This window comes from Panthera pardus, unplaced genomic scaffold (genome assembly GCF_024362965.1).
Source record: "Panthera pardus isolate Hobbes unplaced genomic scaffold, ASM2436296v1 HiC_scaffold_25, whole genome shotgun sequence".
Taxonomy (NCBI): Eukaryota; Metazoa; Chordata; class Mammalia; order Carnivora; family Felidae; genus Panthera; species Panthera pardus.
Window position 1 is genome coordinate 50,829,524 of NW_026526821.1, and position 27,836 is coordinate 50,857,359.

The 27,836-nt window shown below is 51.3% G+C and overlaps 1 protein-coding gene across 1 annotated transcript in view; it reads right to left on the bottom strand.

Moving 5' to 3' along the window:
* SH3RF3 (SH3 domain containing ring finger 3) overlaps positions 1 to 27,836 on the bottom strand; it is a 375,407-nt gene that overhangs the window by 85,736 nt on the left and 261,835 nt on the right. Inside the window, exons 4-5 of the mRNA XM_053890489.1 lie at positions 25,546 to 25,899; positions 6,338 to 6,417 (exon numbers count right to left, since the gene is read on the bottom strand). Of these exons, the coding sequence (XP_053746464.1) occupies positions 6,338 to 6,417; positions 25,546 to 25,899 (434 nt within the window). The remainder of the gene's footprint in view (positions 1 to 6,337; positions 6,418 to 25,545; positions 25,900 to 27,836) is intronic.

Below are 27,836 nucleotides of genomic sequence, written 5' to 3' on the forward strand. Positions count from 1 at the left end.
CCATGCCATTTAGTGGAACAAAGACTTTGCATTCACTTCTTAGCACAAAAGGGGAGTTGAAATGAAAAAAAAAAAGAAAAATGAAGAAAAATTTTAGATTATGAGCTTCAAGCTATCCTGATTAAGACTTTTAAGTCAGAAAAGTCTTCTTTCAAAATTCCATTTTTATTTTAGAGAAACACAAGACATGGGTCCGGTGAAATAATAAAAGCAGGAAAATGAGCAACCTAGAGGTGAACATGGCTAAACACTGCTGGTCCACCGAGCGGGGACACCAGTGCCTTCCCCACTGCTGGAATCACGTCCTCTGGCACAGGACACACTGAGAAACAGTGTCACTGCAGTTAGTTTGCAAACATAGACAGACTTGGATTTTATGCCACATCATGCCCCTTCACAGGGCAGGTCTGGATTCTTAACAGTGGGAAGTCAATATTCCTTTCATGGTTTCATGTATTCTACTCAATAAATGCTCAGTGACACAGACACCCCTTGGATGCTAACAATGGGCAGTACAAAGAATGTCATTTCCAGGGATGCCATCACCCCCAAGGGAATGACACACCCTCCCCTTCAAAACACAGCTCTAAACTCTAAATTGTCCCTCACAAACTCTAATGGTATCTTATTTCTAAGTAGCTCATATCTGTGCCTAAGAACAGTTGTGCAGAGCTCCACCGCCACCACAGGCATGTGGGCCACTGGCTAAGGAAGGACAGGGCAGAAGCACAGAGAACTGGCATCTTTCAGGTGCCAACCTCTCCCAGGGCCTTGCCTAAGCCCCACATGAACTCTGAGGCTGGGATTACCCCTTATTTCACAGTTGAGGAAACTAAGGGTCAGAAAGGTTGAGAATCTGTGTTTCAGCAACAAGTTAGAAGCAGATGGGGCTCTGTGGCCACAGGGACAGGACAAGGCACTGTGAGAGGCTGTGGAGGAGGCTGGCAGGCCCTGCTGAGGTCTGCCTGAAGGTGAGGCTGAGTTCCGGGGTCAGGGAGCCCGTGTGGTCCCCTGCATCAAGAGGTGCTGCACTGGTTTGCACAGGGCACTGATGCATTTGCTCTCCTCATCTTTACTTCAAATTTGTGTTGTTGATGAGTAATATCTCCTCTGGTCTCAATACTTCAAGTCTGGCCTCTAGGTGTGCGTTGCTGGGGGAACTGGAATGCAAATAAATCTGACTTCACCTTGAAAAATCTCTGCCCCTCCCACTTATATTTCCTTTGGGTGTCTCAGAGAGAAAACCAGAAGCAGATGGCTCTGTGGGTCATTTTGCTGCACGTGTGCCTGCAGATCTGGCATGTGACTCGTGCTGGGGAGGGGCGCTGGCCTGGGGTGGGGGAATATGTCATTCAGCATCTGCTTTCTTTAGGAATGACCCAAGAAAAAGCATGGATGGATCACACTTGAACAGAGGATGGCCCAGCCCACTGTCAGCCTGATGCCTGCAGGCCTCCTGGTCCCTGCTTTATGCACCAGACAGCCACAGCAGTGCTACCTTGTCACTCCCTCTCCACCCATGTCCCCTCTGCTGCACTCAGCCAGAATTGCATTGCTGACAGTCTCTGAGCGAGCTGGATGGCACCTTCTATGCTCAGAGCTGCAGGCTGGTCCTCATGGAGCCTGCTGGGGCCTCGCACGCCTGGCATGAAATAGGCAGTGCCTGCATGGTCCTCTTCCTCATGGTTCCCAGGGCCCCATTCTCACTCCTTATTCCTTCAAAAGGCCTCTTCAGCTCAAAACAAGCTTCCACAGGTGGCTCGGTCATCTCAAAAACACATATAGATCACACAGGGGCTGCTGCTTGAGGCCCCAATTTCACCTCTGTGGATTCACATACAAAAGCTGGTACTAGCATTAAAATTTTTTAAAAAAGGGGGTGCCTGGGTGGCTCAGTTGGTTAAGTGGCCAACTTTGGCTCAGGTCATGATCTCACAGTCTGTGGGTTCGAGCCCCGTGTTGGGTTCTGTGCTGACACCTCAGAGCCTGGAGCCTGCTTCAGATTCTGTGTTTCTCTCTCTCTCTCCCCCTCCCACCTGTCTCTCTCTCTCAAAAATGAATAAAACATTAAAAAATATTTTTTAAAGCTGGTACTAAAAATAAGGTAATAGTAGGAAATTTGGTTTTTTCTTCCCCACTGTCTTGTAGACTATATGGGGCTTTCAAGCTGTAAGGTGCCCCCTCCACCAGCCTGAAGCAGTCCTGCAAGTGTGAGCCTGGGATAGAGGGTCAGGCCCCATGCCCCCTCCCTGGGTGCCCTTGCATGGATGGTGTACACACAGAAGCGGCCGACTGCTGTGGCCACTCTGCCTGGCATCATGCTTTTACAAGCAGCCTATGGGATATTTCCGAGGACACCAATCACTCACCCATATTACTTGCTCATTTCTACAGCAAGATGTTCACTTGTGTTAATTATCTACACAGTTCTCTTCAGCTCTAATCAAGGAGTGAACTGAAGTATTTTAGTGCCTTCATTAATTTCACACCCTTTCTCCTCTATATGATGGTTTGCTCATGTTTCTTCTAGAATAAGTAAAAGATTCTTTTCAATTATTCCTGTTGAAGTGTTTGCTCCTGTTCTCCTGGATACCAGGGTCACACTAGCTGACATGTGCCCACACATTGATGGTTCCATTCAATGGATGTCTACTGAATGATAGCCAGGTGCAGCCAGGTGGTGGAGAAGCCTGCCCCAGGAGCACCCACTCTGGGGAAGGGGGAGACAACACAGGTGCATGTCAGGGCCTGCACAGGATGTTACAGGGTCTGGGACGGGCACTGCCCAGGCTCAGAAAGCCAAGTAAGTCTTCCTGAAGGAGGTGGCAGCTGAGCTGGGGAGGGGTGAGCTGATGCAGGGCTGTGGACAGGGCTGACTCCCTGGGTGCAGATGTTCAGAGGGAGAGAATGGGGAGCATTTGGGGAACTGTCATGAGGCCATGAAGTGACCAGCCCCTCACCCAGGCCTTCCAGTGGTTCTGATTTCCCAGGAACCGCAGGCAGCTGGCACTCCACTGGATGAGGTATCGGCTGCAGCCCAGAAGGAAGGAGCTGGGAGTGGCTTGGCTGCCAGTCCCGTGTGGGAGCTGGCATCCTTCCCACACTGAGCTCACAGAAAACTGGTCTGCAGAGGCATTTGTGCAGTGACCCACAAAAGGAAGTCCTGGACAAGCAGCAAAAGCATCACCTAGGGACTTGTTAGAGAGGTACATTCTGGGGCCTCACTCCAGAGCTACTAGGGTAAGACCCAGCAATCTGTTTCAACAAGCCCTCCAGCTACTTCTGCTACATTCTGAAGTTAAAGACCCACCTATGTACTGTGTCTGGTGATGTCCAGTCAAGGTCTACACTCAAGGGCTATGGCACCATCTCCCAGGGTGGGCCACAGGCTGCTGATGGCTCACCATAATGGTCCTCAGTGGGAATTTCCCAGCCATGTGCAGCTGCACTAGAGACTGTGTCTCTCCCAGGGGTCACCTGAAGCCCACATGGGCTCGCTTCATCTTGGGAAAACTAAGGTCTATTCAGGCTCTAGAGTTGCCCTGAGGATCACCAGGCTTCCCTTCCAGCACAGCTCAGCCCCCGCTTCCTCACAGGCATGGCTCCTGAGAGCAGCCATCAATGGGCCTTAGCCTCACAGTCTGCTTCCAGGAAATCCAATCCAGACAAGGCTGCTGCTGCTTGGGGACCCTACATTCCCCTGGGCTTAAGGCCAGCTCATAGGGGCAGGTCTTTCTGTCCACTGCAGGTGGCCCTGCCGGCACCTTTGCAAATCTCCAATTCTGCCCGCCAAGCCTTCTACTCTGCTCTAGAGAATTCTCTCAAGATGGTTCTTGTGCTTTTCCCACATACGGTGCTCACCATTCGATAGTGCTGCTCACCCTCAGGCAGGGCTGCGGGCAGGGGCACCTTATCCATACCCTGAGGGCAGGTGCTGTGACTATCTGGAATCACTGTCTGAAATACTGAGCACTGCCACAGAAGGCTGGCTGGTGGGTTCACCCCTTCCAGGCCTTTGCCCCACTTCAGCAGGGACTTAGGTTACCAGATCCTGGTATATTAAATTCACACTAATCAAGCCCATCACAGATTGAAGCCCAGAACCACCCTCTGTGTTACAGATTTGTGGTGGGGCCTGGTCTGGTCACCAGTTCCTTTACCAACATACGGAACATGGTGGCTGTGTAGTCATTAGAAGGTAGGCTCAGCGACTTCTCGACGCTCAGGACAAATAGGTGGGTCACAAGGAGAATTACGCCTATGAGATTGCGTCCACCACAAACGGATCTGGTGGGGACAGCTTTGACCCCCCCCCCCCACACCACCAGGTACAAGGTGCCTCCTGCTGCCTGTTGTCCCTTTGGGTTTCCTTTCTCCAGTCTGCAGGCAACCCCCAGTCCCTCTGCTCCACCCCTTGGTCTTTCTCTGGCCCCCACAACAAGACTCCCAGACCTCACAGGTGGCATGCAGATTGTCACACACTTCAAGAGGCTCTTGGTTTTCTCCCAGGGATGAACTGTACCCATCTGTCTGTGGAGGTTTCATTCCCAGATGGCAAGCTGCACTCAGGACCCTGAGCGAGGCTCTCAGAACCCACTGCCATGCTCTGGGGTAAGGCAGATAGACAGAAGGCCTATGAATGTCTCAGGGCAGAGCAGGGATGGAAGGAGAGGGAGGTCACTCCATGCTCTGCACCACATTAAAAAGCCCTCCACAATATGGAAGATCTGTGCATGGTTGAAACCTCCAGTCTGTATTCACAACTCTTGGGGAGTAATATTCTTGGACGGTATTAATAACCTTTTGGGTCTCAAAGACAGAGCAGCTTTCTTGGTGGCTGATCTGATGTGTAAGAGCTGGGGGCTTTAGGCCAATACCAGAAGCACTCTGTACCCATGATGAGGAAGGTTTTGGTCATCAGAACACATCCAAAATTATAGGGAGCCTGTGTGCCAGGCATTCATCTGGGGGGACACCTGGGGCTTGTTCTTGAAGAGCTCACTGTGTCCTGCCTCTCATTTAGGCAACCACATTAGGGAATAAGAGTCTCCTGTGGATACCGGTCAACTTCCTCAGGGACAGGGCCCTGCATCTAGTTCTTCGGAAAAAGCAAGGCTATCACTACCCATCCTGTCCTATATGCTTCTTTGCTCCCAGGTTTGAGTGGAAGCCACTGGAGCTTATCTAGGACAGCAGGTCAGAAGAAGAGCATGTCTTCTGTCTAGTGCTGGTGAAAACTTGAATTTTGGCCAAAGACACCTAAACGTAGCTCATTAATCTACATTCCCCTCAGGACACTAGGTACAAAATAGGTACATCTTAATGTCCTTTTGTTTAGTTGGTTGTGGTAATGACGCAATCAGAGCAGTGGGCAGATAAAGGGAGATGTTCAAGGATTTCCAATCTGCCACCAAGTAAAGACAAACATTTTGATTGGGTGTAAAGAGGTAGCTGAACATGTTCCAGTATATTTACACCTTTAGGAGACCTTTTGAAGCTCAGCAACTTGCTTTTTTCAAAAGGCTTTTTTTTTTTGGCTTGGAATACCTTTTGTTCTGCAATAATGCAGGTTCTAAGTGTCCCTTTGACCTTCGTCAGATCTGTGGAACGTTCTATTTCACCATATTGTTTGCCAAATTCATATTCTCCACCTCAAAAGATTCATTCGAGTAACTGAGCTCATTGCCAAATAAAAGAGTAGAAGGCAGTCTAATTTTTCAGAACTATTTAAATGGGGAATTTTTTAAACTGCACGTATCTCTTAAGAGCTGTAATTTAACAAGAGCAAATCTTCTAAACAAGATAAGCATCTTGCTTCCTGGCAATGATTCATCTGGTTATATTTGGGGATGATATGCAGCTGCTATGATATAAGCTACCATAACTGTAGGGCAGTTGTGGCTGTTCAAATATTGAGTTACTTCTGAACACGTGGTGACTAGCTACTTCCCCATGCTCACAAGACCACCCGCAGCTCTGGCCCCCTCCACCCTCCAGAGCCCTCCTCCCCCCCACCCCCCCCCCACCCAATACACACCTTCTCATGGGCCTCCAGGGTCTTCTCCGTGCTATGGCTGGTCCTTTCCTGATTGGCCTGTGCCATCAAATATTTTGAATATCACCCTGCTTATAAATGTCCTGGAGACACTGACATGAAAGAACCAGCTAGACTTTGTTTTCCATACTCTCTTATCAGCAGTGTTACTGATGCACATAACTAGACTGATTGGCTGGTAACAATTTAGAAAACCTATGGAAACCACATGTTTATATGCTAGCAGAGGTGGGAGGGAGGTGCTGAAGGCACAGGACCCCAAAAACATAAATGGCAGCTCACACGTTGAGGGGCAGCTGGACTTTGGGAGCTGTGCCTTGCTGTTCAGCCGCTGGGGCGGGTCCGGCCGAGGAGGAGGAGTCCTGGAAACACACAAGAGACAGGAGTGAGTTGACAGGAGGCTCTTGCCTCAAGAAAGAGAAAAGCATGATCAGGCTGGAGTCCAGAGTCACCTGTTCTCCCCTCACTGGCCTGACCCTCCAGCCTCTAAAATTCTCAGGTTCCACTTGCCTGGGTTGTTTGTCAATAACTTTTTTTTCAGCTCATTGAAGGGAGCTTAGCAGCCACTGACACTCTTCCAAAAGCAGCTTCCAAGTGCCTTCCGGGAGCGGCTTGGAAAGTCACTCTTCCAGCCTGCATCTGGGTTGGGCAGCATCGCACTGTGTTTAACATGGAAGAAGGCAGTGGAGGGAGGCCTGTTTTTATTCTTAGAACTTGAATTACTTGTTCTTGTGTTTGTCCAAGAAAACCCAGACAAAGCATGAGCTTATTTAAAAGCTGCTTTCCCAGGAGAAGATTAACCCCTAAGGAAAACTGATCCTTTGGCAGTGACAGGGGACAGGCATCAGGAGAACAAGCATCTCCCACATCAGACTCCAGGACCTCAAGGCTCCAAGGGTTTATTATGTGGGGATATGGCTGGAGGGGTGGTCCACTTTGAGATGCTTCCTGTTTAGCCTGTGGTGCATGTTAAATCCACTGAGGGAAGGAGTTAAGGGCCAAAAGAGGGATCCGGGCCACAAAATGATCTTGCTGAGGTGATTTCTGCACAGAGAATCCCACAGACCTAGCCATAGGGGCAATACTGTCCCAAGCCCCTCATCACTCACCTTGCCCCTCCTGCCCCAGCCCTCCCCAGGGAAGCACGCTTCTTCCTGGTCAGAGGTATCAGATGCCACAAGGAGTTAAACAACGTACCCCCAAAAGAAATGCCCAAGCCATAGCCCCTGATATCTGTGAAGGTGACCTTGTTTGGAATAAAGGTCTTTGCAAATACAGTATAAGGTAGGGGTCCTGAGATGAAATGACCTTTTATTACAGTGGGCCCTAATTCCAGTGACGAGTGTCCTTATAAGAGACAGAAGAGGAGAAGAGAGACACCCAGAGGGGAAGCAAGGCCATGTGAAGACAGAAGCTGATAGCAGAGTGATGTAAGGAATCCAGGCAGCTGCCAGAAGCTGGGAGAGATTCTCCTTCAGTCTCCAGAAGCAACCAATCCTTGCAACACCTTAATTTTGACCTTCTGACCTCAGAACTGACAGAGAATAACTTCATGTTGCTTTGAGCCACATGTACCACTTTGTGGTACAGTTACAGCACTCCCAGGAAACTGACACAGATGGGGATGCCTATGGGTATCTGGAGGAGTGTGGCATCTATGCCCCTCAAAGTCAAGAGAGCCAGGGCTCTCCTCCCTTCCTTGAGGGTCCCCTCTAGGCTTCCCACCAAGGGACAGGACAGGGATCCTAGAGAAAACTGGATGCAGATGAACAGGGAGCCAGGCAGGCTTGAGCAGAACCCTCAGGAGCTGCTAGTGCCTTGGCAGAGGCAGGTGGGGAAGCAGGACACAGGGGGCTGCCCACGGCTCTGGCCGGCAATGATGGACATGTCACCACGTGTGGTCCTCAGATGGGTGAAGGTCACTAGAAGCGGAAATTACAAAAATGGAATGAGAGATGCACCTGGCACACATTCCAGGAAGGCAGAACAACCCTACCAGTCAAGTGACCACCACGTCCCTTGCATGCTTGCATGGAGGGGTGAGGGGAGCATTTCTCCTCAACCCCCTGACCAGTTCTGACCTTGCTCAGCTCCGTGTGCTCCCGGTGACCTGCCGCTACCCCTCTAGGCAGTCAGCTTCCCTCCTCTAGCAGGGACCAGGAAAGGTGCCAGAGACCACAGCACATCTGCAACCTCTAACAAGGCAGAAAGGCTACTTCTTGTTTGGACAACGGGGTGCCTGGCAGAATGAAAACATGTAGGCAGGAGCACACCTTTCCTTGTGTCTCCCAGGTAACTCCAGGTCTCAAAGGACTTCCTATTCCTGCAAGAGGGAACTTGGATTTTCAAAGACAGCCCCTCCACAGATTGTGTCCCTGTGGCTGACGCACAGGCCGGCGTTTCCAGAGTGCTGTATGGGAGCCAGGCTGAATAGAGGGAGACTTCTGCCTGCTCATCACACCTGCCCTCCCTTGGAAGGGAGACAGAGACCATCAAGGCTCAGGATTGTTTCCCTTTGGGATAGTTGTCAGTGGAGTTCACTGCAGCTGGCCAGACCGTCCTCCACAGAGCTTCAGGCAGGAGCCAGAGAGTGCCCTCCATGGGTGTGGCCACCCGGCTCCAGGCACCCCCAGAGTATGGAGGACCCGCAGCTCTCCTTGTATGGTCACGGGAGAAAGGTTAGGGCCCTTTACTCACTCACTGTAGCAGGTGTGGGGCAGGAGTGGCACCACATCGGAGGTAGTTGGCAGATGTTGGTATACATGTCCAGCGGCCAGCTCATCAACTGAGCAAGGTCACAACTGGTGAGTCAATGGGGAATGCCCCCCTTGCCCCTCATGCAGGCAGGGCAGTGTGTGACAGGCAGTCAAGTTGTAGAGTTGTTTTGCCTGGGTGGGTCATGTTCTAGGTGCTCACTGACCTCTGTGCTCACTGACCTCTGCTGATCACCCAACTTGTCAGGACTGGCTCAGGGCACAAACATGCCCTCTGACCCCAGTGTGGGGTTCACTGTGGGGGATAAGCATTGCACATGTCATGATAGATGTGGGGGTCCCAGAAAATGCAGCAACATACTGCAGGGATGTCACCTGGGGGCCAGAGAGGGCTTTATAAGCAGTAGGCAGGCCTGTTCGGTGAGGTGGTGAGGGTTGCGCAGGTGAGGAAGGAGCACAGAGGCCTGCCCAGCAAAGGCTGAGAGAAGCAAGCTTGGCATGCTTGAAACACTGGACAGAAAGGAAAGGCTGGGGTGACAAGGGGGAAGCACCCAAGTGCTGTAGAGCCAGGCCATTCATGGCCCCCTGGGCCACTATGTGAATTCTGGTCTTTGCCTTGAGGGCAGAGATGCCCTGGAAGGTGATGGGAGGAGGGTGGTGAGAACAGACCTGCACTTTACAGGGGGACCACAATGTCTCAGCCATGCAGAATGCTGCCGAAAGGCCAAGTCAGTTGAAGGGCAGGAGGATCCCTTCAACATGGGGATGTAGGCATGCACATTGTGTTTATAGGGCTGGTGGCTGGTGTTGCTGGGTGACCCAGGTGGTTCATGCTCCCTGCCCCCACTTCCCAGGACACACACAAATGATGATATGGGTGTGTGCAGGATTCACATTCCCTGCAGCCCTCTGCCCCAGGCCCAAGCAGGTCGACCCTTGATCACTCCCTGCTATCCTGTTGTGTCATAAAGCAAATCCTGCTTGGCTGTGGCCCTTGTGACATGGCTGTGCAGTGTGGATGTCCTGAGTGGGGCTGCCCAGCTTACAAATTGGGGAAAGCAACTGGATGGGATAAGGAGCTTGTGGGCCAGAGCACTTCCTACACAGCCCCCCATCCTAATTTGGGCTTATGGACAAAGCTCAGTTCTGCAGAGGGAGGTGGGGGGGGTGAGGGAGGAAGCCTGGTGACCCAGCAGTTTCCTGTTGGTAATGAATACAAAAACATCTGAACGAGGCAGAATGAAGGCACAGACAAGGATCTCACAGCCATGTTTTTTTATAATATGTAAAACCTGAACTATGAAGCAGCTCAAATGTCCCCCCATAGAGGCTTTGGTGGCAGATGATGGCATGGGCCCCACAGAGCCATATGATGGGAGGATGTGTAGGGTCCATCAAAAGATGCATGTATTGGGGCACCTGGGTGGTTCAATTGGTTATGCGTTGACTCTTGGTTTCAGCTCAGATTATGATATTGTGGTTTATGATCTGAGCCTGACAATGGGGTCTGTGCTGACAGCATGGAGCCTGCTTGGGATTCTTTCTCTCTCTCTCTCTCTCTCTCTCTCACCATCCTCTGCTTGTTGTGCTCTATCTCTCTGTCTCAAAATAAAGATTAATTTTTTTAATGTTTATTATTTTTCAGACAGAGAGATACAGAGAGCAAGTGGGGTAGGGGCAGAGTGAGAGAGGGAGAGAGAAACACAGAATCTGAAGCAGGCTCCAGGCTCTGAGCTGTAAGCACAGAGTCCGACGCAGGGCTCGAACCCACAAACCTGATCCTGACCTGAGCCGAAGTTGGTTGCTTAACCGACTGAGCCACCCAGGTGCCCTGAAATAAATAAACATTAAAAACAAGATGCATGTATTTCCTTGAAAAAAGGTCTGGAAATTTATATATCAAATGATAATACTGGTAAGTACGGTATTTGGAATTTGGGGTAATTTTTTTAAAATCTGTAAGTTCAAGTTTTTCATTTTAATATCAATAAGTGGCCATGATTTTCTGATACATTTTCTGATACATATAAAAAGAATAACAGGGCTGGCTTAAGATCACACTCTGGTTGACGGTTATTCCATGCTTTCCTGGATTCCACACATGCCATCTTTGTAGCGATGCCAGGAGCCTTCAGATCGGCAGGGTGACCCTTCAAATTGCCCACCAGGTGACTATTGGCAGCAGCACGTAGGCGGAGGGCATCTGCTGGGCAACAGGAGCCACAAGGACACAAGGTAACTGACTTAGAGCCGAAACCCATGACCCTGCTTTCATCAACATGCCTCCTGTCCAAATAAACTCTCCTGAAACAGCTAAACCAGTCTAAACCAGCCCCTCACATGCAAAGCACTGCTGACCCAAAGTGGGGACAGCTCTGAGTCTTGCTGTGCCTGTAAAGCAACCTGCCTGGGGTCTCTACTGCCCAGTGTCCTTAAGGCACTCAAGCCAAAATCCAGCAGAAGGCAATAATGTCTGTGGCCAGGAGAGATGGAGAAGATTGACTTCCCCCTGCTGGGCAGTGGGGAAGGCTGGCTGGGAGTGTGGGCTGGGCCGGAGCTTGTGGCCTTGGCTCCAGACCCCATCTTTGCTGGCATCTGCCAGCTCCTCTGGACCACACACAGGACACTCCATATGGCAGAGTGTCAAGAGGCCCAGGGAGACTATGGGGCTGCTCAGGCATGTGAAGCTACCTGAGATGCAGGACTGCACCTAAATAAAGCTGGAGGGGAAGGGCCTTCTGACAGCTTTGCTGGAAACCTGGCCTCCAGGTGAAACTTGGTATGTCTGATGCTACAAAGAAAATACATGGGATTGCACAGCAAACCATTACGTGGAGCTGGAATCGAGGTGTAGAGAGAGGTCACCCTTGTGAAAGTGTTTTTTCCCAAAGGTCAAGATGGAGAATAGCCAACACTGATGCTCTGCAGAGTGTGTGTTCCCATCTTGCTCCTCTATGCAGTGCAGCACAGGGCCCAAGGCAAAAGGCCTTTCGGGACATCTGCTGAGTAGTGGCTACACCAGGCAGGGATCTACCCTCAGGGACCTAAAAACTGAAAAGTGTGACTTTCTGATGAAGACGGGGTGTTCACCCATCCTGCTCTGAATCAGGCCTTTGTTTTTGTTACTATCAGTAGGAGGTGATGACAAATGTTGCTGGTGGCAGCAGGTGGACAGGGTGACCCCATTAACAGCCCAGCTGTGCACAACTAAGGACCACATGCCCAGCTGAGGAGAGCATAACCGATGAGATCGTGGTGCCTTTTTAGGAGCCCTGAGGGGTAGCCAGGGAGCTGCTAACCCCTGGGCAGGTATCACAGCATGAAAGGGGCTCTCCTTTAAGTGATTTTGATTAAAAATTCATGAGTACAATGCATCCCACCAGGTTCCGTATCATTAGCATCCTGCCAAGGCCCTGGGAGGCACCGTGCTGATGAAGGCACTGCTACACCCTTACTGCATCACTCCCAGAACACACGGAACAAGCAGAGTTTAGTTTGAGGTAGATCTAACGCAACACTAGGGTGTCTTGTGCCCCTCGCCCTCTAGCTCTGACCATGCTGGATGGGGCTTTCTGGGCCTTAGGACTGGGGCCCGTTTCCTCCTGCCGAGAGCCATGTTGCTGATAACTGCTTTGATTTTTCATGGCTTAATTTTAAATGATTCTGGGCCTTAAGGGATTAGTGAAGCCTTGGCAGGAGTGAGAGAAATCAGGAAGGGATAAAAATAAGGAAGGAGAAGCAGCGACAGCCACTTTCAGATAAAAATAATTGGGAATGAGGCCCTCAAACAGATATTCTCCCTGTCTCCGAGGTCAGCAGGTGGACATCTCTGCCCTGACTTCATAGCCCAGCCCAGCCCTGTGTACCATGGAGCTGCACCACTGGTCTGTCACAAAGAAGGTCTTTGACTCTGATAAAGCAGGTTCATATCATACTCTTTTTGGATGACTCTATATCAGACAAAAGCTGGGGTTCATCCCAGGCAGGTGAGCACACGTCGATCTGGGGGAGCCAGCCAACAAGAGGATCCTTGGAGCCACTGACCCTACAGAATGTATGACTCCAGAAATCCCTTTGGACCTAATGTTCAAAAATACAGTCCACAAGCTTTTAACAGGAGGCAAGTATATGTGGGGTCAGCTGGCTGGGTCAGAGGTCAGAGGTGATGCCCCCATCAAATAAAACTGACCACAGTGTTAGCAAACAGGGGGATAGCATGCCAAGGAGCCTTCTAATGCTGCTCCCTGGTGCCACTCATACCCACTGCCCTCCAAGGATATGCATGGGTCAGGAGGCTGCAGCACAGGCAGGCTATGTAATCCTGCGATCAAGGCAAACTGCCCTTGATCTTCCAGGCCTCCTTTTCCCACTTATAAAAGACAGAGCCACCAAGACAGCACGGGTGAGTGGTTCATACACCTGTGGAACGGGCTATCACTTCTTGTGGTGGCCTGTATATCTCTGGCCTCTGCTGGTGGGAAGCCCAAGCGTCAGTTTCTGGCTGCAGTGTGGAGGCCATGGACCCCTGATTCCAAATTGTCAGGTTGTTACCAGACACCAGAGGCCCAGAGGTGCATTTTAATGGGGCCCCTAAGTGGTACTGGAAAACAGGCCATTTTATTTTCCTGCTGGGATTAGTAAGAGGGAAAAAGGGGGTCTGTGGTTGGCAGGCTGTATGGGGGCTCCAAGGCGCTTTCCTGGATACACTGGCACAGACTAATACCCTGAGAAAAACATCTCCTTGTTTTAATTTTTAATATGAGTCCAGAAAACACTGTCATCACCCCAAGGAGCAGTGAAATGAGCATGTTTTATTCATCACACACTACCACTCTCTAACACAGAGTGTAAATCAGACTCTTAGGAACATGCTTCCTAAAGAAAACTTTAGAATGAAACATTTTGGCCTGATTCTTCTGCTTGCCTCCAAAAAGAACCATAAACAGCTTGCAGGGCCAGAGGGTCCAGGGATGCCTCCCCACACCCTGGCCCAGGGGATTTGGGCTGGGGGGCCCAGCAGGGCTGGGAAGGGCAGGGGCCTGGGCTGGATGTGCTCGTGCTGATAGCTCGAGGTCAAGGGCCAAAGAGCTTGAACAAGATGGTCTGTCCCAGGAGAGAGAACGGGCCATGCTTTGTGCCCACATAACCTTCACTGCTCTCTTGTCGGCACTCAGGAATGCTGGCTGACTGCCCAGAATGGAGTCCTCAAGGAGGCCTCCATTCAACTCGAATACTGCCCCCTACCCATTCTCCTCCCTGCAGGAACTTGGATTTGCTCACCAGCATCTGACCCTAGCATCTCAGCTACTGACTCCAGGTCTTCATGGACAGGCCCCTCACTTAGTCTCCATGGTCTTCTCAGGGGTTGACAGACTCACCTGCCGCTCAAATCTGGCTATCCCCTGCTTTTGTAAATAAAGTGTTAATGGCATCCAACCATACCACCCATTTGCTGCTTTCACCCATAAGGGCCTAAGTGAGGAGCTGTGACAGAGATCACATTGCCCACAAAGTCTAAAATATTTATTATCTATCTGGCCCTTTACTGAAAAGAGTTTGCCAACCCCTGCTGTAGGTGTCTATAGTGAAAGGATGAACTTCCAGCGTCTGCTCTCATCTTATTGGATCAAAAAGCCACAGCTGTGCCAAAACCTCTTAACAAGGCATCCCAGAACATTCTTAACCAGAATGGCCAAAAAAGAGGGGTAGGATATTGGAGAACAGTATCCACAAAGTGGCTCTAGGTTAGGAGATAAAAATCAGCTTGCTTGATGGTCTCAACTGCAGGAAGGTACCAGGAGCTCCTGTGGACCAACCCGCCCCCCACTTCTTTGTGTGAGCCTGTAAGACCCAAGGCATCTTCATCCAGCTTTGCACAAAACGTATATTAGTCATATCCCAACAACCTATCTGTTCTGCCTTCAAACAGAAGGTGCCTCCTATATAGTGAGAAGCTGCAAGAGGGACAAGCTTTGAGAAACTCTTCTCAACTCTAATTCCGTGTGTCTGTCCATCCACACATGCTTCTGAAAGTTCCCTTCACAGAGGCTCCACACCGGGCACTAAGGGTGCAAAAGGGGCAAACATACCTGTCTTAGCGAAACTCACAGGCTGTGGTAACATTTTGAGAGCTGGTGGCTCTCCTGGCCCAGTTGTGCAAGCTTAGGGGACAAGCGAGAGGGCTGATCAGGGAAGGCTGCAAGAGTTTCCCACTCCTCACTGCATCCAGATGATGCCTGGGAAGTGGGGGCAGGGAAAGGGCAGCAGGGTATGCTCTGGCAAGTGGCTGTGGCTGGCTAGGGCAGGGGGTAGGTAGCTAGGAGATCAGGGGCAGGTGGCAAAGTTCTGAACCTCCTCATGGCCCTCCTACCAAGAAACAATGTACCTTTGTGCCTGAGCCTTGATGGAAAGTGGAAGACCCAGGAGGATGCCAACCTCAGTGATCCTTGGTGCCCATTCTTGCCTCCTTTCCTCGTTTCCTTCCAGAAGCAAAGCCACCCTTCCTCTTCTGATCTGCCATGGCCCTTCCTTTGTGCTCATCTATGGAGCTTCCTACTTTCTACCTTCCATGGCATGGATCTATGTTCTTGTCTCCTGATGGCTGCATGGGTCCTAGAGGCTGGGGTCTATGAGGAAACCCTTTTTATATCTGCCACAGGCTGCTGCTTTTGTTGCTCTTGTTTGTTTGCTTATTTTTTTTTTTCAACATTTTTAATTTATTTTTAGGACAGAGAGAGACAGAGCATGAACGGGGGAGGGGCAGACAGAGAGGGAGACACAGAATCGGAAACAGGCTCCAGGCTCCGAGCCATCAGCCCAGAGCCTGACGCGGGGCTCGAACTCACAGACCGCGAGATCGTGACCTGGCTGAAGTCGGACGCTTAACCGACTGCGCCACCCAGGTGCCCCTGTTTGCTTATTTTTAAGAGAGAGAGAGAGAGAGAGAGAGAGAGAGAGAGAGAGAGAATATCTTAAGCAGGCTACATTCTCAGTGCAGAGTCCAACACAGGGCTCCATCCCACAACCCTGGCTGAGATCATGACCTCAGCCAAAATCAAGAGGTGGTCACTCAACCAAATGAGCCACCCAGGTGCCCCCACAGGCTGCTGCTTTAACAAAAGCTCACCAAACTTGAGAGGCTGGATGGAGGGAACCAGTAGCTCACCTGCATTTCTGGGCCAGCACGTGCCCACCGAGAGCCCCTGGGTGCTCACCAGGTGCCAAGGTGACACCAGGGACCTTCCCTGATGTGTCCCTCCCTCATCCACCAGCAGATGGTCTGAGGCACAGAAAGAAACTGTGGATATGGAAGCTTCTGTCTTGTCATAGCAGCAAAAGAAACATGGTTGGCACTTGATACCACAGATGAAGAGCCTGGAAGCTGATGAAAACAGCCAGGCCACAGTTCTCTGTCCCTACCTTGAAGGCATAGCTGGTAAGTCAGGGACACACAGCAATTCCCAGATTTGCAAAAGAAAGCACTCCTTGCACAAGGTTCTCAGGATGGGATTTTTTATTTCATCCCATGTTCACTTGGTACTGTTTTTTTCTTGGCTCCTTCTAAAAGTATGGAGTTAAATCTGTAACTTTCTGAAAATGCTAACAATAAGCATGAGTGCTCTGCCCTGCAGGTGAGTGACAGAGCCTGGGGGCCGCAAGGCCATTAGCACAGAGCCACCATCACTTCCATCAGTGCTGCCCCCGGAGCTTCTTCCCCGTCAGAGCTGTGTCCCGTGGTAGAGATAAGATCCAGCCTGTAAGAGCAGCTTTGCAGAGAGCCCCTGGTGCGTGCCCCTCTGATGGCAGGTGGTGGCGGGGTGGGGGGGGGTGGGGGGGGCGGATCTTAAAGATGCCCTGGAAGCTTCCAAGTGGAGTTCTCCTAATTACTTCTCAGATGCAGGAAGACACTCGAGGGGTGTTCCCTTTTGATGTTTTCCCTGAATGTCAAATACATCCCCTTCCATTGATTTTGAAGGGCATTTTCCTAATCTCAAGGGTTTCTGTTTGCTTATGGGAAGTTGATTTGTAAGCCATCCGGCTCTGACACCACACATGGGGTCTGATGAAGGAATCTATTCTTGGCTCAATGGGGTTAGCCTGAGTGTGACACTGGCCCCTTCACAGAGAGAGCCCAGAACTGGAGAGCCCTTCCCAAACGTGGAGTGCTCCATCCCACAGAACCAGTGTGCACCACACGGACAGTCCAACAACCACCAGCATCAAAACGTGGCCTGCGGGCTTTATAAGTGTCAGCCCCTCCCGTTGTCCAGTTCTGCCTCTTCAAGCCTCCCAGCCCCTGTGATAAGCAGTTAAACACTCACAAACAAATACAGACATGCTGGGCACAGTGGTGTCATGGGGCTGTTCACCTCTCCTCCCCACAGGTACCCACTGGACTCCACCTCCCCACCCTCTGCAAGTAGAGCAGGGCCGCTGCGAATTTCCCTCCCCTGCCACAGTGATGAGACATTCTAGACCAGAGGTCAGCAAATGTGTTCTGTACTGGGCCAGAAAAAGTCATATAATCTCTGTTACAGCAACACAGCTCCTCTGTGTGGCTTGAAACCAGCTACAGATGATGTGTGAATGAGCAGGGGGCGCCATGTTCCACAGAAAACTTTATTTACCAGATTTGGCCTGTGGGTGTCTGCTGGTGTCCAGGGAAGAGAAGAGAACGCCGTGGGTCAGCTAGACACGCAGAGTGGGTGGGAAGTAAGCCTCCGAGGGTTTGGGGCTGCTTGTTACCGTAGCATGACCTGGTTCACACTGGCTGATACCGGGCCACTCCAGAGCTATGTGAGCCCTTGGAGGTCCCTCAGGCAGTCTGGTGGTGACTTTACTCACTTACTTGGATTCCTGTTTGGTTTATGAGAGAATAGTTCTAAAATGTGACTAATCACCTCCTAATGTGATCCAATGATCTCTATGAGCAAATAATTGGATTTTAAAAATTGGAGTCGGCCTGAATAGCTTCCTTTCTGTCCTCTCCTCTGATAACCCTCCCTCTCCCAGCAGAAAGGAGACACATGAGTGCTGCTTCATTATTCATGAGGAACTGAGCTGACCCTCTGACCTCTCCAAATGGCAGGGAGAAATAATTCATAAAGGGTGCAAATGTGAGCAGGGCAGGCCATCTGAGGCTCAGCCGACCATGTACCCCTGGGAGTCCCTCAGCTGGTCACCTTGCAGCTGTACCTCTCTGCAGCTGACATGGATCGTGAGCCCTCAGGGAGCTGGTAGCAGTGGTGGGGAGGGGGGCACATGGCATTTCTGGCATTACATTAAGTGTGAAAGACCGCTCAGTATACAGTGCAGCTGGCACAGGCCCTATGCCCACCCAAGGAAAAACCATATGGGTATGAACTCTGCTACAGGCCAGGTACCACGATACAGAAGTGAATGACAACCAGTCCCCACCCTAAAAGACTTGAAGCTAAGGGGAGCAGCCATATACACAAACGAAGGCCACACCTTCCATGATAAATGTATGCAAAAGTCCTGCAGGCACAGAGGAAATGATTGGGTGAAGGTGTCCTGGAGCCATGGGAAGCTATGGAGGGGAAGTGACTGTTTCAGATGGCTGCAAAGGGTGAGCAGGAATTTCCTATCCAGGGCTGTGTCCGGGTGTTGTGTTGGGGGCAGGATGAGAGGGGAAGAGGGTGAGCAGGAAGCAGACAGGACGGGCATAGGTATCAGTCTTGGTGGGGGGTGAGCCTGAGCTTGCCAGTGTGGGGTGCACAGGCTGCAGGTCTGGGCAGCCAGCATGGGAGTGGACAGTAACTGAGCAGGGGAGGCTGGAAAGACAATCTGGGGCTAAGTCTGAATGGCTCTGCAGGCCAAGCTAAGAACTTGGAGTTTATCCTAAGGCAATGCAGAGTCTCCAGAAGCATTTGTGGAAAGATCAGCCCAATTACATATGGATTCCAGAGGGAATCCCAGAAGCAGGGAGTTAGGAATCAGTTGATGCCAAGTTGGTGAGGGCTCAGAGAAGCCTGAACCAAGGCAGAGTGGGTGCCATGGAGAGAAGGACCCCAGTGGTGGGGCTGGGACTGCTGGGCTTGCCTGACATCCACATGCTTCTCCACATGTCCCAGCCTCTTGAAGTTAATCTGGGGCTGAGTGTCCAGTTCTAGTGAATGAACTGAGAGGGGAGGTGATGAGTATTATCTCCAGGCTGAGGCAGTTAAGTGCACAAGGGCTTTCTCTCTAGGCCCCTCTTCCTGCTGGAGGCCATGTGCTGTAGAAGACACAGCTACAAGAGGAAGCAGGCTGGACACCATGAGCATGCCATTCAGGAGGGCCGCCTGACCCACTGCACAAATGCATGATAAATGCTCCCTGGGTTAAACCACACCAGCATCAGGAATTGTTTGTAACAGTGGATGATCTACTTCATCCTGACTAATGGCATGAGAGAAATACTTCAGAATTGGAGCTGACACCTCCTTGGATGGCAGAGGTGACAGGGAGAGCAGAGTTTGGAGGACATAGGGTCTTAGCTTCAGGAATTTGGAGAAGAGAACAAAGAGAAGGAAATAGGTGTGAGGACAGAAGAGAATAGTTATTCTCTCCTGACATGGATTGATATGGAGTACCTCTCCAGGGGAAGCTGGCAGGTAGCAGGAGGAAAGAATCTATAGTTGAATAAGGTCTGAGGAGGCAGAGTTTAAACAGTTAAACAGAGTTTAAACAGTTTAACAGTTTGGAAAGAATCTATAGTTGAATAAGGTCTGGGGAGGCAGAGTTTAAACAGTTTGGGGTTAGCTGTTGGCTGGATGAGAACCCCTGGGTATGTGTGTGGGACAGGAAGAAAAGGCCAGGGGAGCACTGATGTTCACATGGGAGTTGGAGGAAGAGGTTCCAAGGGTGAGCAAAATGCTCAGAATTTCAAGAAGGGTCCCAGAAGCAAAGCGAAGAGAGGCTCAGGAGGGGAGTCTTGCCCACAGTGTCTGAAGCTGCTGGATGCCAGCTGGGGATGTGGCGCAGGGACATAGGACCTGCTGGTGGCCTTGCAGGCCACAGGCTGGGTGTGGGCAGCAGGGGTGGAGGTAGAGGTCAGACTGCAGAGCTGAGTGCATCCAATGTGAGATGGAAGAAGTGTGTTCCCAGAGGAGGGAAGAATGAGAGGCATTTAGAGGAGATAGCCATGCTCCTTCCCTTAATGGGTTTCAACGTACTGATTCTATAGGTCAGTTGGGGAATCTGAAGCCTAGCATCCTTGTTATTTAGGCCATTCTTTTGTTTTGGGTCTGAAGGCAGCATTTATATCAGGTGGCCATCCATCCCTATGCAAGATCCTACAATAATTTTTTGCTAGACATAAGCCTGCATTTCCTGAACTGGAGATAACCACAGTGGTCTTAGACAATTGAAGGCAGGAAGAAATAAATGCATTACTTATAATGATAATAACGACAAATAAGAGTCAACAAGGCCTCCAACAGTCACTGAGAGAAGACCAGCAGGAAGGAGAAGGGCCAACCCTCTTCCACCTTACCCACTGCAGCCATAGCCTGGCTCTGCACCTCCAGGAGGGGGAGGGCTGGGTACAGGCAGTCACCTGGCCACTATCCTTCAAGTCCCTGCCTGCTGTGCCTCGTCCCTGTGCCCCAGCTCTCCGGAACTAACCTCTGGGGCCGAGTCTAGAGCCTCAGGATTCCCACATGGTTCACAGAAACCTCATGAGAAGGCTGCTGTCTGACAGCACACTTCACGGTGAGAAAGGTGCACAAATTCCAGAACCTCCCACGTTCCCACCCTCCTATCAAGTTCCAGACTGGGGGAGGATGTGGAATTGGTGCCTTTCAACTTGGGCCAGAGTCAAAACATTCTTCCTGTTCTGCTTGAGGACTCCCTCCTCTGACCTGACCTGACCCTACATAACCACTAGGTTTCTCTTTTTCTTCTCATCACGGCCTTTTCTGCCTTTACAGGGTCAGCATCAAAACAACCTCAGCCACAAGTCTCTTTTTGTAAAGGGCCAGAGAGTCCACACTTCAGGCTCTGGGCTATTTGTTCCTCTCCTTTTCCTGTCCATCCTCTTCATTTCCTTTTTGAAAACAACCCTTAAAAACATGCAGATTATTCTTAGCTCCAGAGCCATTCAGAAGCAGCCCCACCAGGCACAGTTTGCCAGCCTCGGGCCCAGCACAGCATCCTGGCTGCACAGCTGACTCACCTGCAGAGCTTTAAAGAACTCCAGGGGCAACATGACATCTTTTTTGGCCTTCCCTCCACCAGCATAGGAGTATGCATCCCCTGCCTGTTGCTGTGACAGCACACTGGGCCCTTGTCTTGGCTTTGAGAAGGGAAGAAAGTTCCTCAAACTCCAGGGAAACACTGCCTTTCTGGGTGGGGCATCTGAATGAGGCCCTTGAGCAGACCTGAGCCTGCCTGGCCTGGGGGCCTTGTGTGGCTCCCAGGCCCCAGTGACTATTACACAGCATCCCTGCACAGTGACTGTTAACACAGTATCCCTGTACATAGACCTGGCTGATATAGCGTGCCAACCCTCTCTCTCTGACTCAGGGGTGGGCCCCGGATTGGAAGGTTTTAAAAGCCTCCTCAGGTGGCATGGCACACACCAAATAGGAATCCAGGCAACCAGGATCCATAGCTCTGTCCCACAGCAAAGCCTCACAGCCTCCTTTATGTCTCCTCCACTGTCCCCCTCAGGAGCAGGGACCTGGCCTTCCCTGCTGATGGGCCTCTGGTACTGCACACAGGTCCTGCACAGAGACGACCATACCACATTTTCTGTAGAAAGCCTCCAGACACCACCCTTTGCAGCTCAGTGAAGGGAAATATTGTGGGGTAACCAGCTATCCTTCTGTGCCTGGATGGTCCTGGTTTTAGCACTTAAGTCCTGTGTCCTGGGAACCCTGCAGCACCAGGTGCAATGGGACGCTGGTCACCCTGTATAGACTTAGGTCCCAGGTCTAGGCATGGCCTGTGACACATCCTGGAGTGTGAGAAAAGGGCTGTTGCTGGTGTCTGAGGTGCTGGTTCTTCTCGCTGCACACAGCGGGCCAGGAAGCTCTCAAGTCCCCAGACCCAGGCCACACCCCAGACCAGCCACCTCAATGCTGTGGGGCCAGGGCTATGCTGGGGGCATGTTCAGACCTCTGGGTGACAGTGACTGGAACATACTTCACCAGATTCTGGGAGGGATGCTTGGTTTCTCTGGTGGGTTCACGACACAAGGGACCACACCACGCCTGGTCTGGTTGTCACTGGGGACAGACCACTGAGCGGCTGACAGTCAGGGGGGACATAGGCTCATGGGGATGCTAATCAAGTCCAGACTTCCTAGAAAGGAGGTGTGGCTGCAGGCAGTCTTGGCGTCACCCACCCTTTCATCTACCTGTGGCCTCCCAGCACCTCCAGGGTCCAGCAGAGTACACAGCACAGGGAGAATTTCAGAGCAGAGCAATGGCCAGAATACATGAGGCCGGGAGCCCTGGGAGCCCTATCTGATGTCTTGGGGCCGGTGATCCATTCCATGATTCTCTGAGCAGCAGGGAGAACCACCACAGCCAACAACATGCCCACTGAGAAAAGGCAATCTGGTGCTCTCATTTTACCCTCTCAACACCTGCACCATTGCTCCATTTAATACACGAGAAAACTGAGGCTCTGGGAGAAGAGAGCTTTTCTTGAACCTGGCTCTCTCTAGTGGCAGCTCTCTAGGCTCAGAGAGGTTCAGCAACTCTCCTAGGTGCACAGCTAGTGAGCAGGGGAGCCTGGTCCTCCCCCTGAAATGCCACCCTAGACTGCATGACACCAGGTCCCAGGCTGAAAGAGAAAGGGGAGGAGAGAGGTGAACAGCCTTTATAGAGCACCAGCCGCTCTCAGCAGGGACTGCCTGGCATTTTCCCTCTTCATCTCCTTGGGCCTGAGGTCAGCCCCATACATTTACAGAAGGGAAAGCTGAGGGGTTACGTGATGTCCATGTCCTAGACTCACGTCCACGCCAGTTCCGATGGGAGCCGGGGTGCAGGGAGGGCTGTCAGAGGAGCACAGCACTGAGATATTACTTATGCCCTCTGGGCCTCAGTTTCCTCACATGTGACTGAAAATAATTCAATCTCACTGGCTCTCCTGATGGTGGGATGTGCCATGAAGCCCAGACAAGGGAGGTGAGATCAGTATAGAGGAGGAGGTGAGGATGGAACAGGGCTGCCAGGGGGTGTGGAAGCGAGCCCCAGACCACACACACTCCGGACATCACTCCACGGACAGCCATGCACCTTGTACTCTGCTGGGATCCCACAGCTTCAGGCTTAATGGTGCTCACCACATTCCGTCTCAAAAGCAGGGAAACAGCTACCGTATTTTAGAGCCATTTCTATAGAAACCACAGCCCCCACACTTCCTTTCCACTTTAAAAAGGAACACAAAAGGGAGAGAAAAGAGTCCGTGATGTTGGCAAGCCCCAACTCAGCTACTGAGGTGCTCCCTTGTCCATGTATCTCACCTCTTCAGAGCATATCACCCACACTGGTGTGTGTGTGTGTGTGTGTGTGTGTGTGTGTGTGTGTGTGTGTGTGTTTGCATTTGGTTCATTTTCCTCCACAGGTTTAGAATCAAGTCAATTATACAAAGAGCAGAGCAGTCATCTCACATTGGGTGGCCCCTTCTGATCTGAGTTACTTCCACACAAGGTAGCATGTCACCATCGGAGCCTGTCTTGCAGACACACTCAGCTGGAGCTGCTGACCCAAGGCCACACATGCCAGCCTGCCTGGAAGCAGGGACACAGGTCCAGCCGCCCCTTGTCCATCCAGTTGGCTGCTCTTCCAGGACACACAGGCTTGATGCTACAAACTTTCTACACTACACTGTGCCATGTTCAACCAGGGTTTAATTGCTGTTTGACAACAGCTACTCTTGTTCTCCAGAAGAAAATTCTCTGGGACCCATGACCTAAAGTCATAAAACCTCTGCTCTTGCAGCCCAAGAAGCCCTGGGTGTGCAGGTGAGGGGTGCATACATGTGGGCAGAACTGGCCTGGGTTCTTGATGACCAGCCTTTGTTCTACTCACAGGAGCTAAGAGTTCATCTTGTCAGTAAAGACAGTCTATGCCACAACCTGGATGGCATATTGAGTCTGGAGGGGCCTGAGGGGTCTGGGACCTGACTGGACGCCTGCTGGGGCCAGCACTGCTCTAGTTCCCTGGGCACCAAGGAGTCCAGGTGCTCCTGCTCTGCCATCCTGGAGCCCATCCCCTTATGCCAGCCTGGCACGTGGAGGCCTCTTTGTGGATGGAGACATATCCGCAATGATGCTGGATTTCTCCAGGTGCGTGATCACAAAGCTCAAGTCTGCTACCCAAGCACAGAACTCTGGGACTGGGTCCGCCTCCTAGAGTGTGCCTGGCATGGTGGGGAGGAGGTGCCATGTGGTGCTGTGGCCATCTGCAGGATCTGTGCCTAGCACACTACAGCAGCCTGAGTGGTCCTCAGGTGGACCAGGGATGGCTGTCCTGGTGTGATCCACGAGGCCAGCAAAGCCATACCGAGCCTGGAAGGCAGCAGGGTAGGTGGCAGAGTGGGGGTTGGTCTCTGGGTGCAGCTGACCGAGGACAGCAGGCTGGTTGGTGCCTGCAAGTCACAGTATGTGGTGGCTCACCCTTAACCCATAGCTGCCCAGTGTCTCAACAGTTAATTTGGGATGGGAGATAGGTGGAAACTGCTTTACTTGACCTCTCACCCTTTCCAATGATCTTTATGAAAGTCTAGAGCCTGCCCATGACTTTTACTTCAAGTGTAACTGTTGGAAAATGAGACCCAGGGTCCCAGCCCTCTCTATCAATAAGTGAATTCGGCACTTAAGTCCTTGTGGAACAATGTCAAGCACAAATTTAAAAAAATCTGTTCCCTTCCTGCCCTGGGACCTGTCTATAGTAGACTGCAGAGCCCGGGAACTTTCCTTCTGCTCCTGTTAACTGACAAGCTGTGAACAGGAGGGCTGAGAGCAGGTAAGGATAAGGGAAAGGCAGAGAGAACACCAAACCCTGCACTCAGGCATGCAGAGCCCATGTTGTGGGGCAGGAGGAAAGTGCCAGAGAGCTCTGCTGACATCCATTCAGAACCTCCAGGGAACACTGGGGAAGCCTGAGCCTTGGACTTATTGCCCATGAATTACAGGACATAGAGACCAGGATGTATGTAGAGACTAGTATGTAGGGTATGAGACAAGCACTGGCCTGATGGATTGAGAGTAAGTCCCTCCCCTTGCTTTTATCTTACTAGTGTAATGAGACCAGGGACAAATCTAGAAATAGAAGGTATCTGTAAAAGTAAGAAGAATGTAACCAAATAATATAGTTAATTCTGATTCTGATGTCTGTTGAAAGGGAACAAGGTTAGCAAGTGTTAGAGATGCCAAAAAGATACTAGCACTGAAAACAAACTAAAACCAGACCTACTGCAAGACACAATCAGATGGCACTGAATGCACACTGACAAAGGATAACTTTGAGTAATGCGCCAATGTTAATCAAAGGCCATGTCACGGGCCATTGAGAAGCACCTCACACACCTTCTAGATCATCTTCCGGACACTGAGTACCATTCATATGTTTACCAAAGCTTAGGAGGTCCCTGAGGCCAGGCGGGGAGAAGGAAGCCATGATGACCCCAAAGGGCACTGCTGCCACTGTCTTCCTCATGCTGGTTTGGGGATGGGATACGGAGCATACAGCTGACGATGAAGTCATCAGACCTCAGGGCTAGACACCTGGCACCTCCCTGTCCACGCACCGAGGACGTTACCTGGGCAGGAGCACTGCAGGACAGATGAGCCAGGTCACCAATCCTGGCTGCAGCCCGGGGATCGCTGGAGCTGATCAAGACCGGAGCACTAATTTCCATGGAGTGCCTGTGGCTGGTGGCCTGGGAGGACTTGTGTGTCACACTGAGCGCAGTGAAGGAGTGGCGCTTCTTGGCATTCTTCTTGCTGTCCACACGCCGCTGAAAGGCACTGACTGCCCCAGTGCTGCTTAACGTGGGTCCTGGGGCCACACTGGCTGCCGCGCCAGGGTCAGAGGGCAAGGAGGCATGGCAGCCAGATGCAGCAGCTGGGCACGGCTTGTCCATCTCAATGAGCTGCTTGGCTGAGTCATTGAGCTAGGGGAGAAAGACAGAGGAAGGCTTCATTAAATAGAAGTCACACACTCGGTCCTGCTCTCCATGCTCTCAGCCTGTGTCCCTAGTTCAACCCGACAACATATTCACAATCACATAGATCTTTCCAACAGGGCATCCCTGTGAATGGTGCCAGAAACAAACTGAGGCCACAGGTTACATCTACAGATTTTATTGAGAAGGTTTCTGGAGCAGCTGTTTTTGTCTGCCCCTATGTAGCCCCAACCCTCTCCCAGGCTGCCCATTTCTGGGGCGTGAGGTGCAGATTTGCAGAGGGCATGGGACAGAGGGAGAAGAAGAAGGAACACAGCCATGCACCCCACACTCCCTACGGCAACAGGTTCCAGCCTGCCTTGCACAGTTCTGGCCAGGCTGGCAGGAAAATGCAAGGTGTATGACCAGAATGCACTTCTTAACTGCTGGTGACTGTGCATGGATGCTCTTTGCAGTACCTCCACCGCAGTACCTCTTTGCAGCCTCCACTCAGGCTGTCAAGACCCAGAGCTGATGTGACTCCCAGTGCATGAGGAGGCAATACTGTATTGTTTTCAGCAATTCCGTAAGGTACTGCTCCTTCCCTTATCTCCTGACCCGTTCCATAAAATAGAAGGGGCTTTTACAGGGAAGAGTTTGCCTTTGACAAAGTTGGATCCTGGGTGGTGCTCATCAGGAAAGGTGGGACGGGCTGGAGTCCATGAGCAGCCGGTGGTAACTGGGAGTCAGCACTCCATGCCAGCTGACACAGGGCTGTGCTATGGCACCTGAGCCCAGAGGGACCCTGTGCTCATGGTGGCCTGAGGATCTCAGGTCAGTTACCCTCTATGAGCCAACTTGACCCCTGACTCCACACTTGGAGCAAGTTTTTCATTCCAGGTGTACAATGGAGCTCTTCCTTCTTGGTCTGCACTTGGCTCAAACTAAAGTTGTACTAATGGGGCAGCATGCACTGATGGAAAGAATGAAGGATGGGGAGCAGGTTACTGTGTATACAGAGTGGCCAGGAAGAAGGTATGACATGAGAATCAGCTTGGGAGCATCTCCACAAGGTGGGTTAAATAAGTATCATTATGCTAGGTAATGCCTGTAAAATCCCATTCCTTTTTCCTCATCTTTTCATATGTGGCATAAGAAATTGAGCCAATGCCAACTAGTCCTCTGGGGAATCTACGGTCAGGAAGTGCACAGTAAGTCATAAAGGAACACAAGCCTTTGCTTTTTGCTTGCTCCTTAGCAAACAGAAACAGCTACAGGTGTCATGGGCTTGGGCAGGCCTGACACACGGCTTCTGCTAGCATGACGCAGCTCTGCTGGTGCTGGGGAGCAGCAGCCACAGAGACACCTACACCAGTGGGCATGGGTGCCCTAGTCCAGCTTCTTGACCATAAGGCAGCAGCACACGGCTGGATCCTGGCTGCGGCTGAGAGCAGAGAGGACAGAGCTCCTGCTGGCTTTCCAAGGCCAGCTGGGGCTTCATCCCTGCCTGCTCAGTCCTTCTTTCTCTCCACATATCATATTCCAAATTTCCAGCCTATAGACATTAGCTCTATGTAATTCCTAGGGGCAAAGGCCCTGAGGACGGTCACTGCCAAGCTCCAGTCTGCTTTCTGAATGTGTTCCAAGCACACCTCTCTGGCCTGACATAGAACGGGTGGAAATAGCCAGGAGCCTGCTGTGTTCTTGCAGGTGGACAGTGATGTCCCCAGCCCATCCATTTCTTCTTAATGGTCTCAAAGGTGAAAAGGTCCCACCACTCTGAAGAAGTTTTCATAAAATTTACTTCAAGATTTGGGCCTCGGCCAGGGTTTTTTCTGTGTGACCACTGAGGCAAGCACAGGCGTGCCTGTCCCTGAGAGATGGGCAAGGAGAGGTCTCCAGTGGCTCATGAGATGTGGGCAGGGGTTGAGGGAAGGATGCTTTCA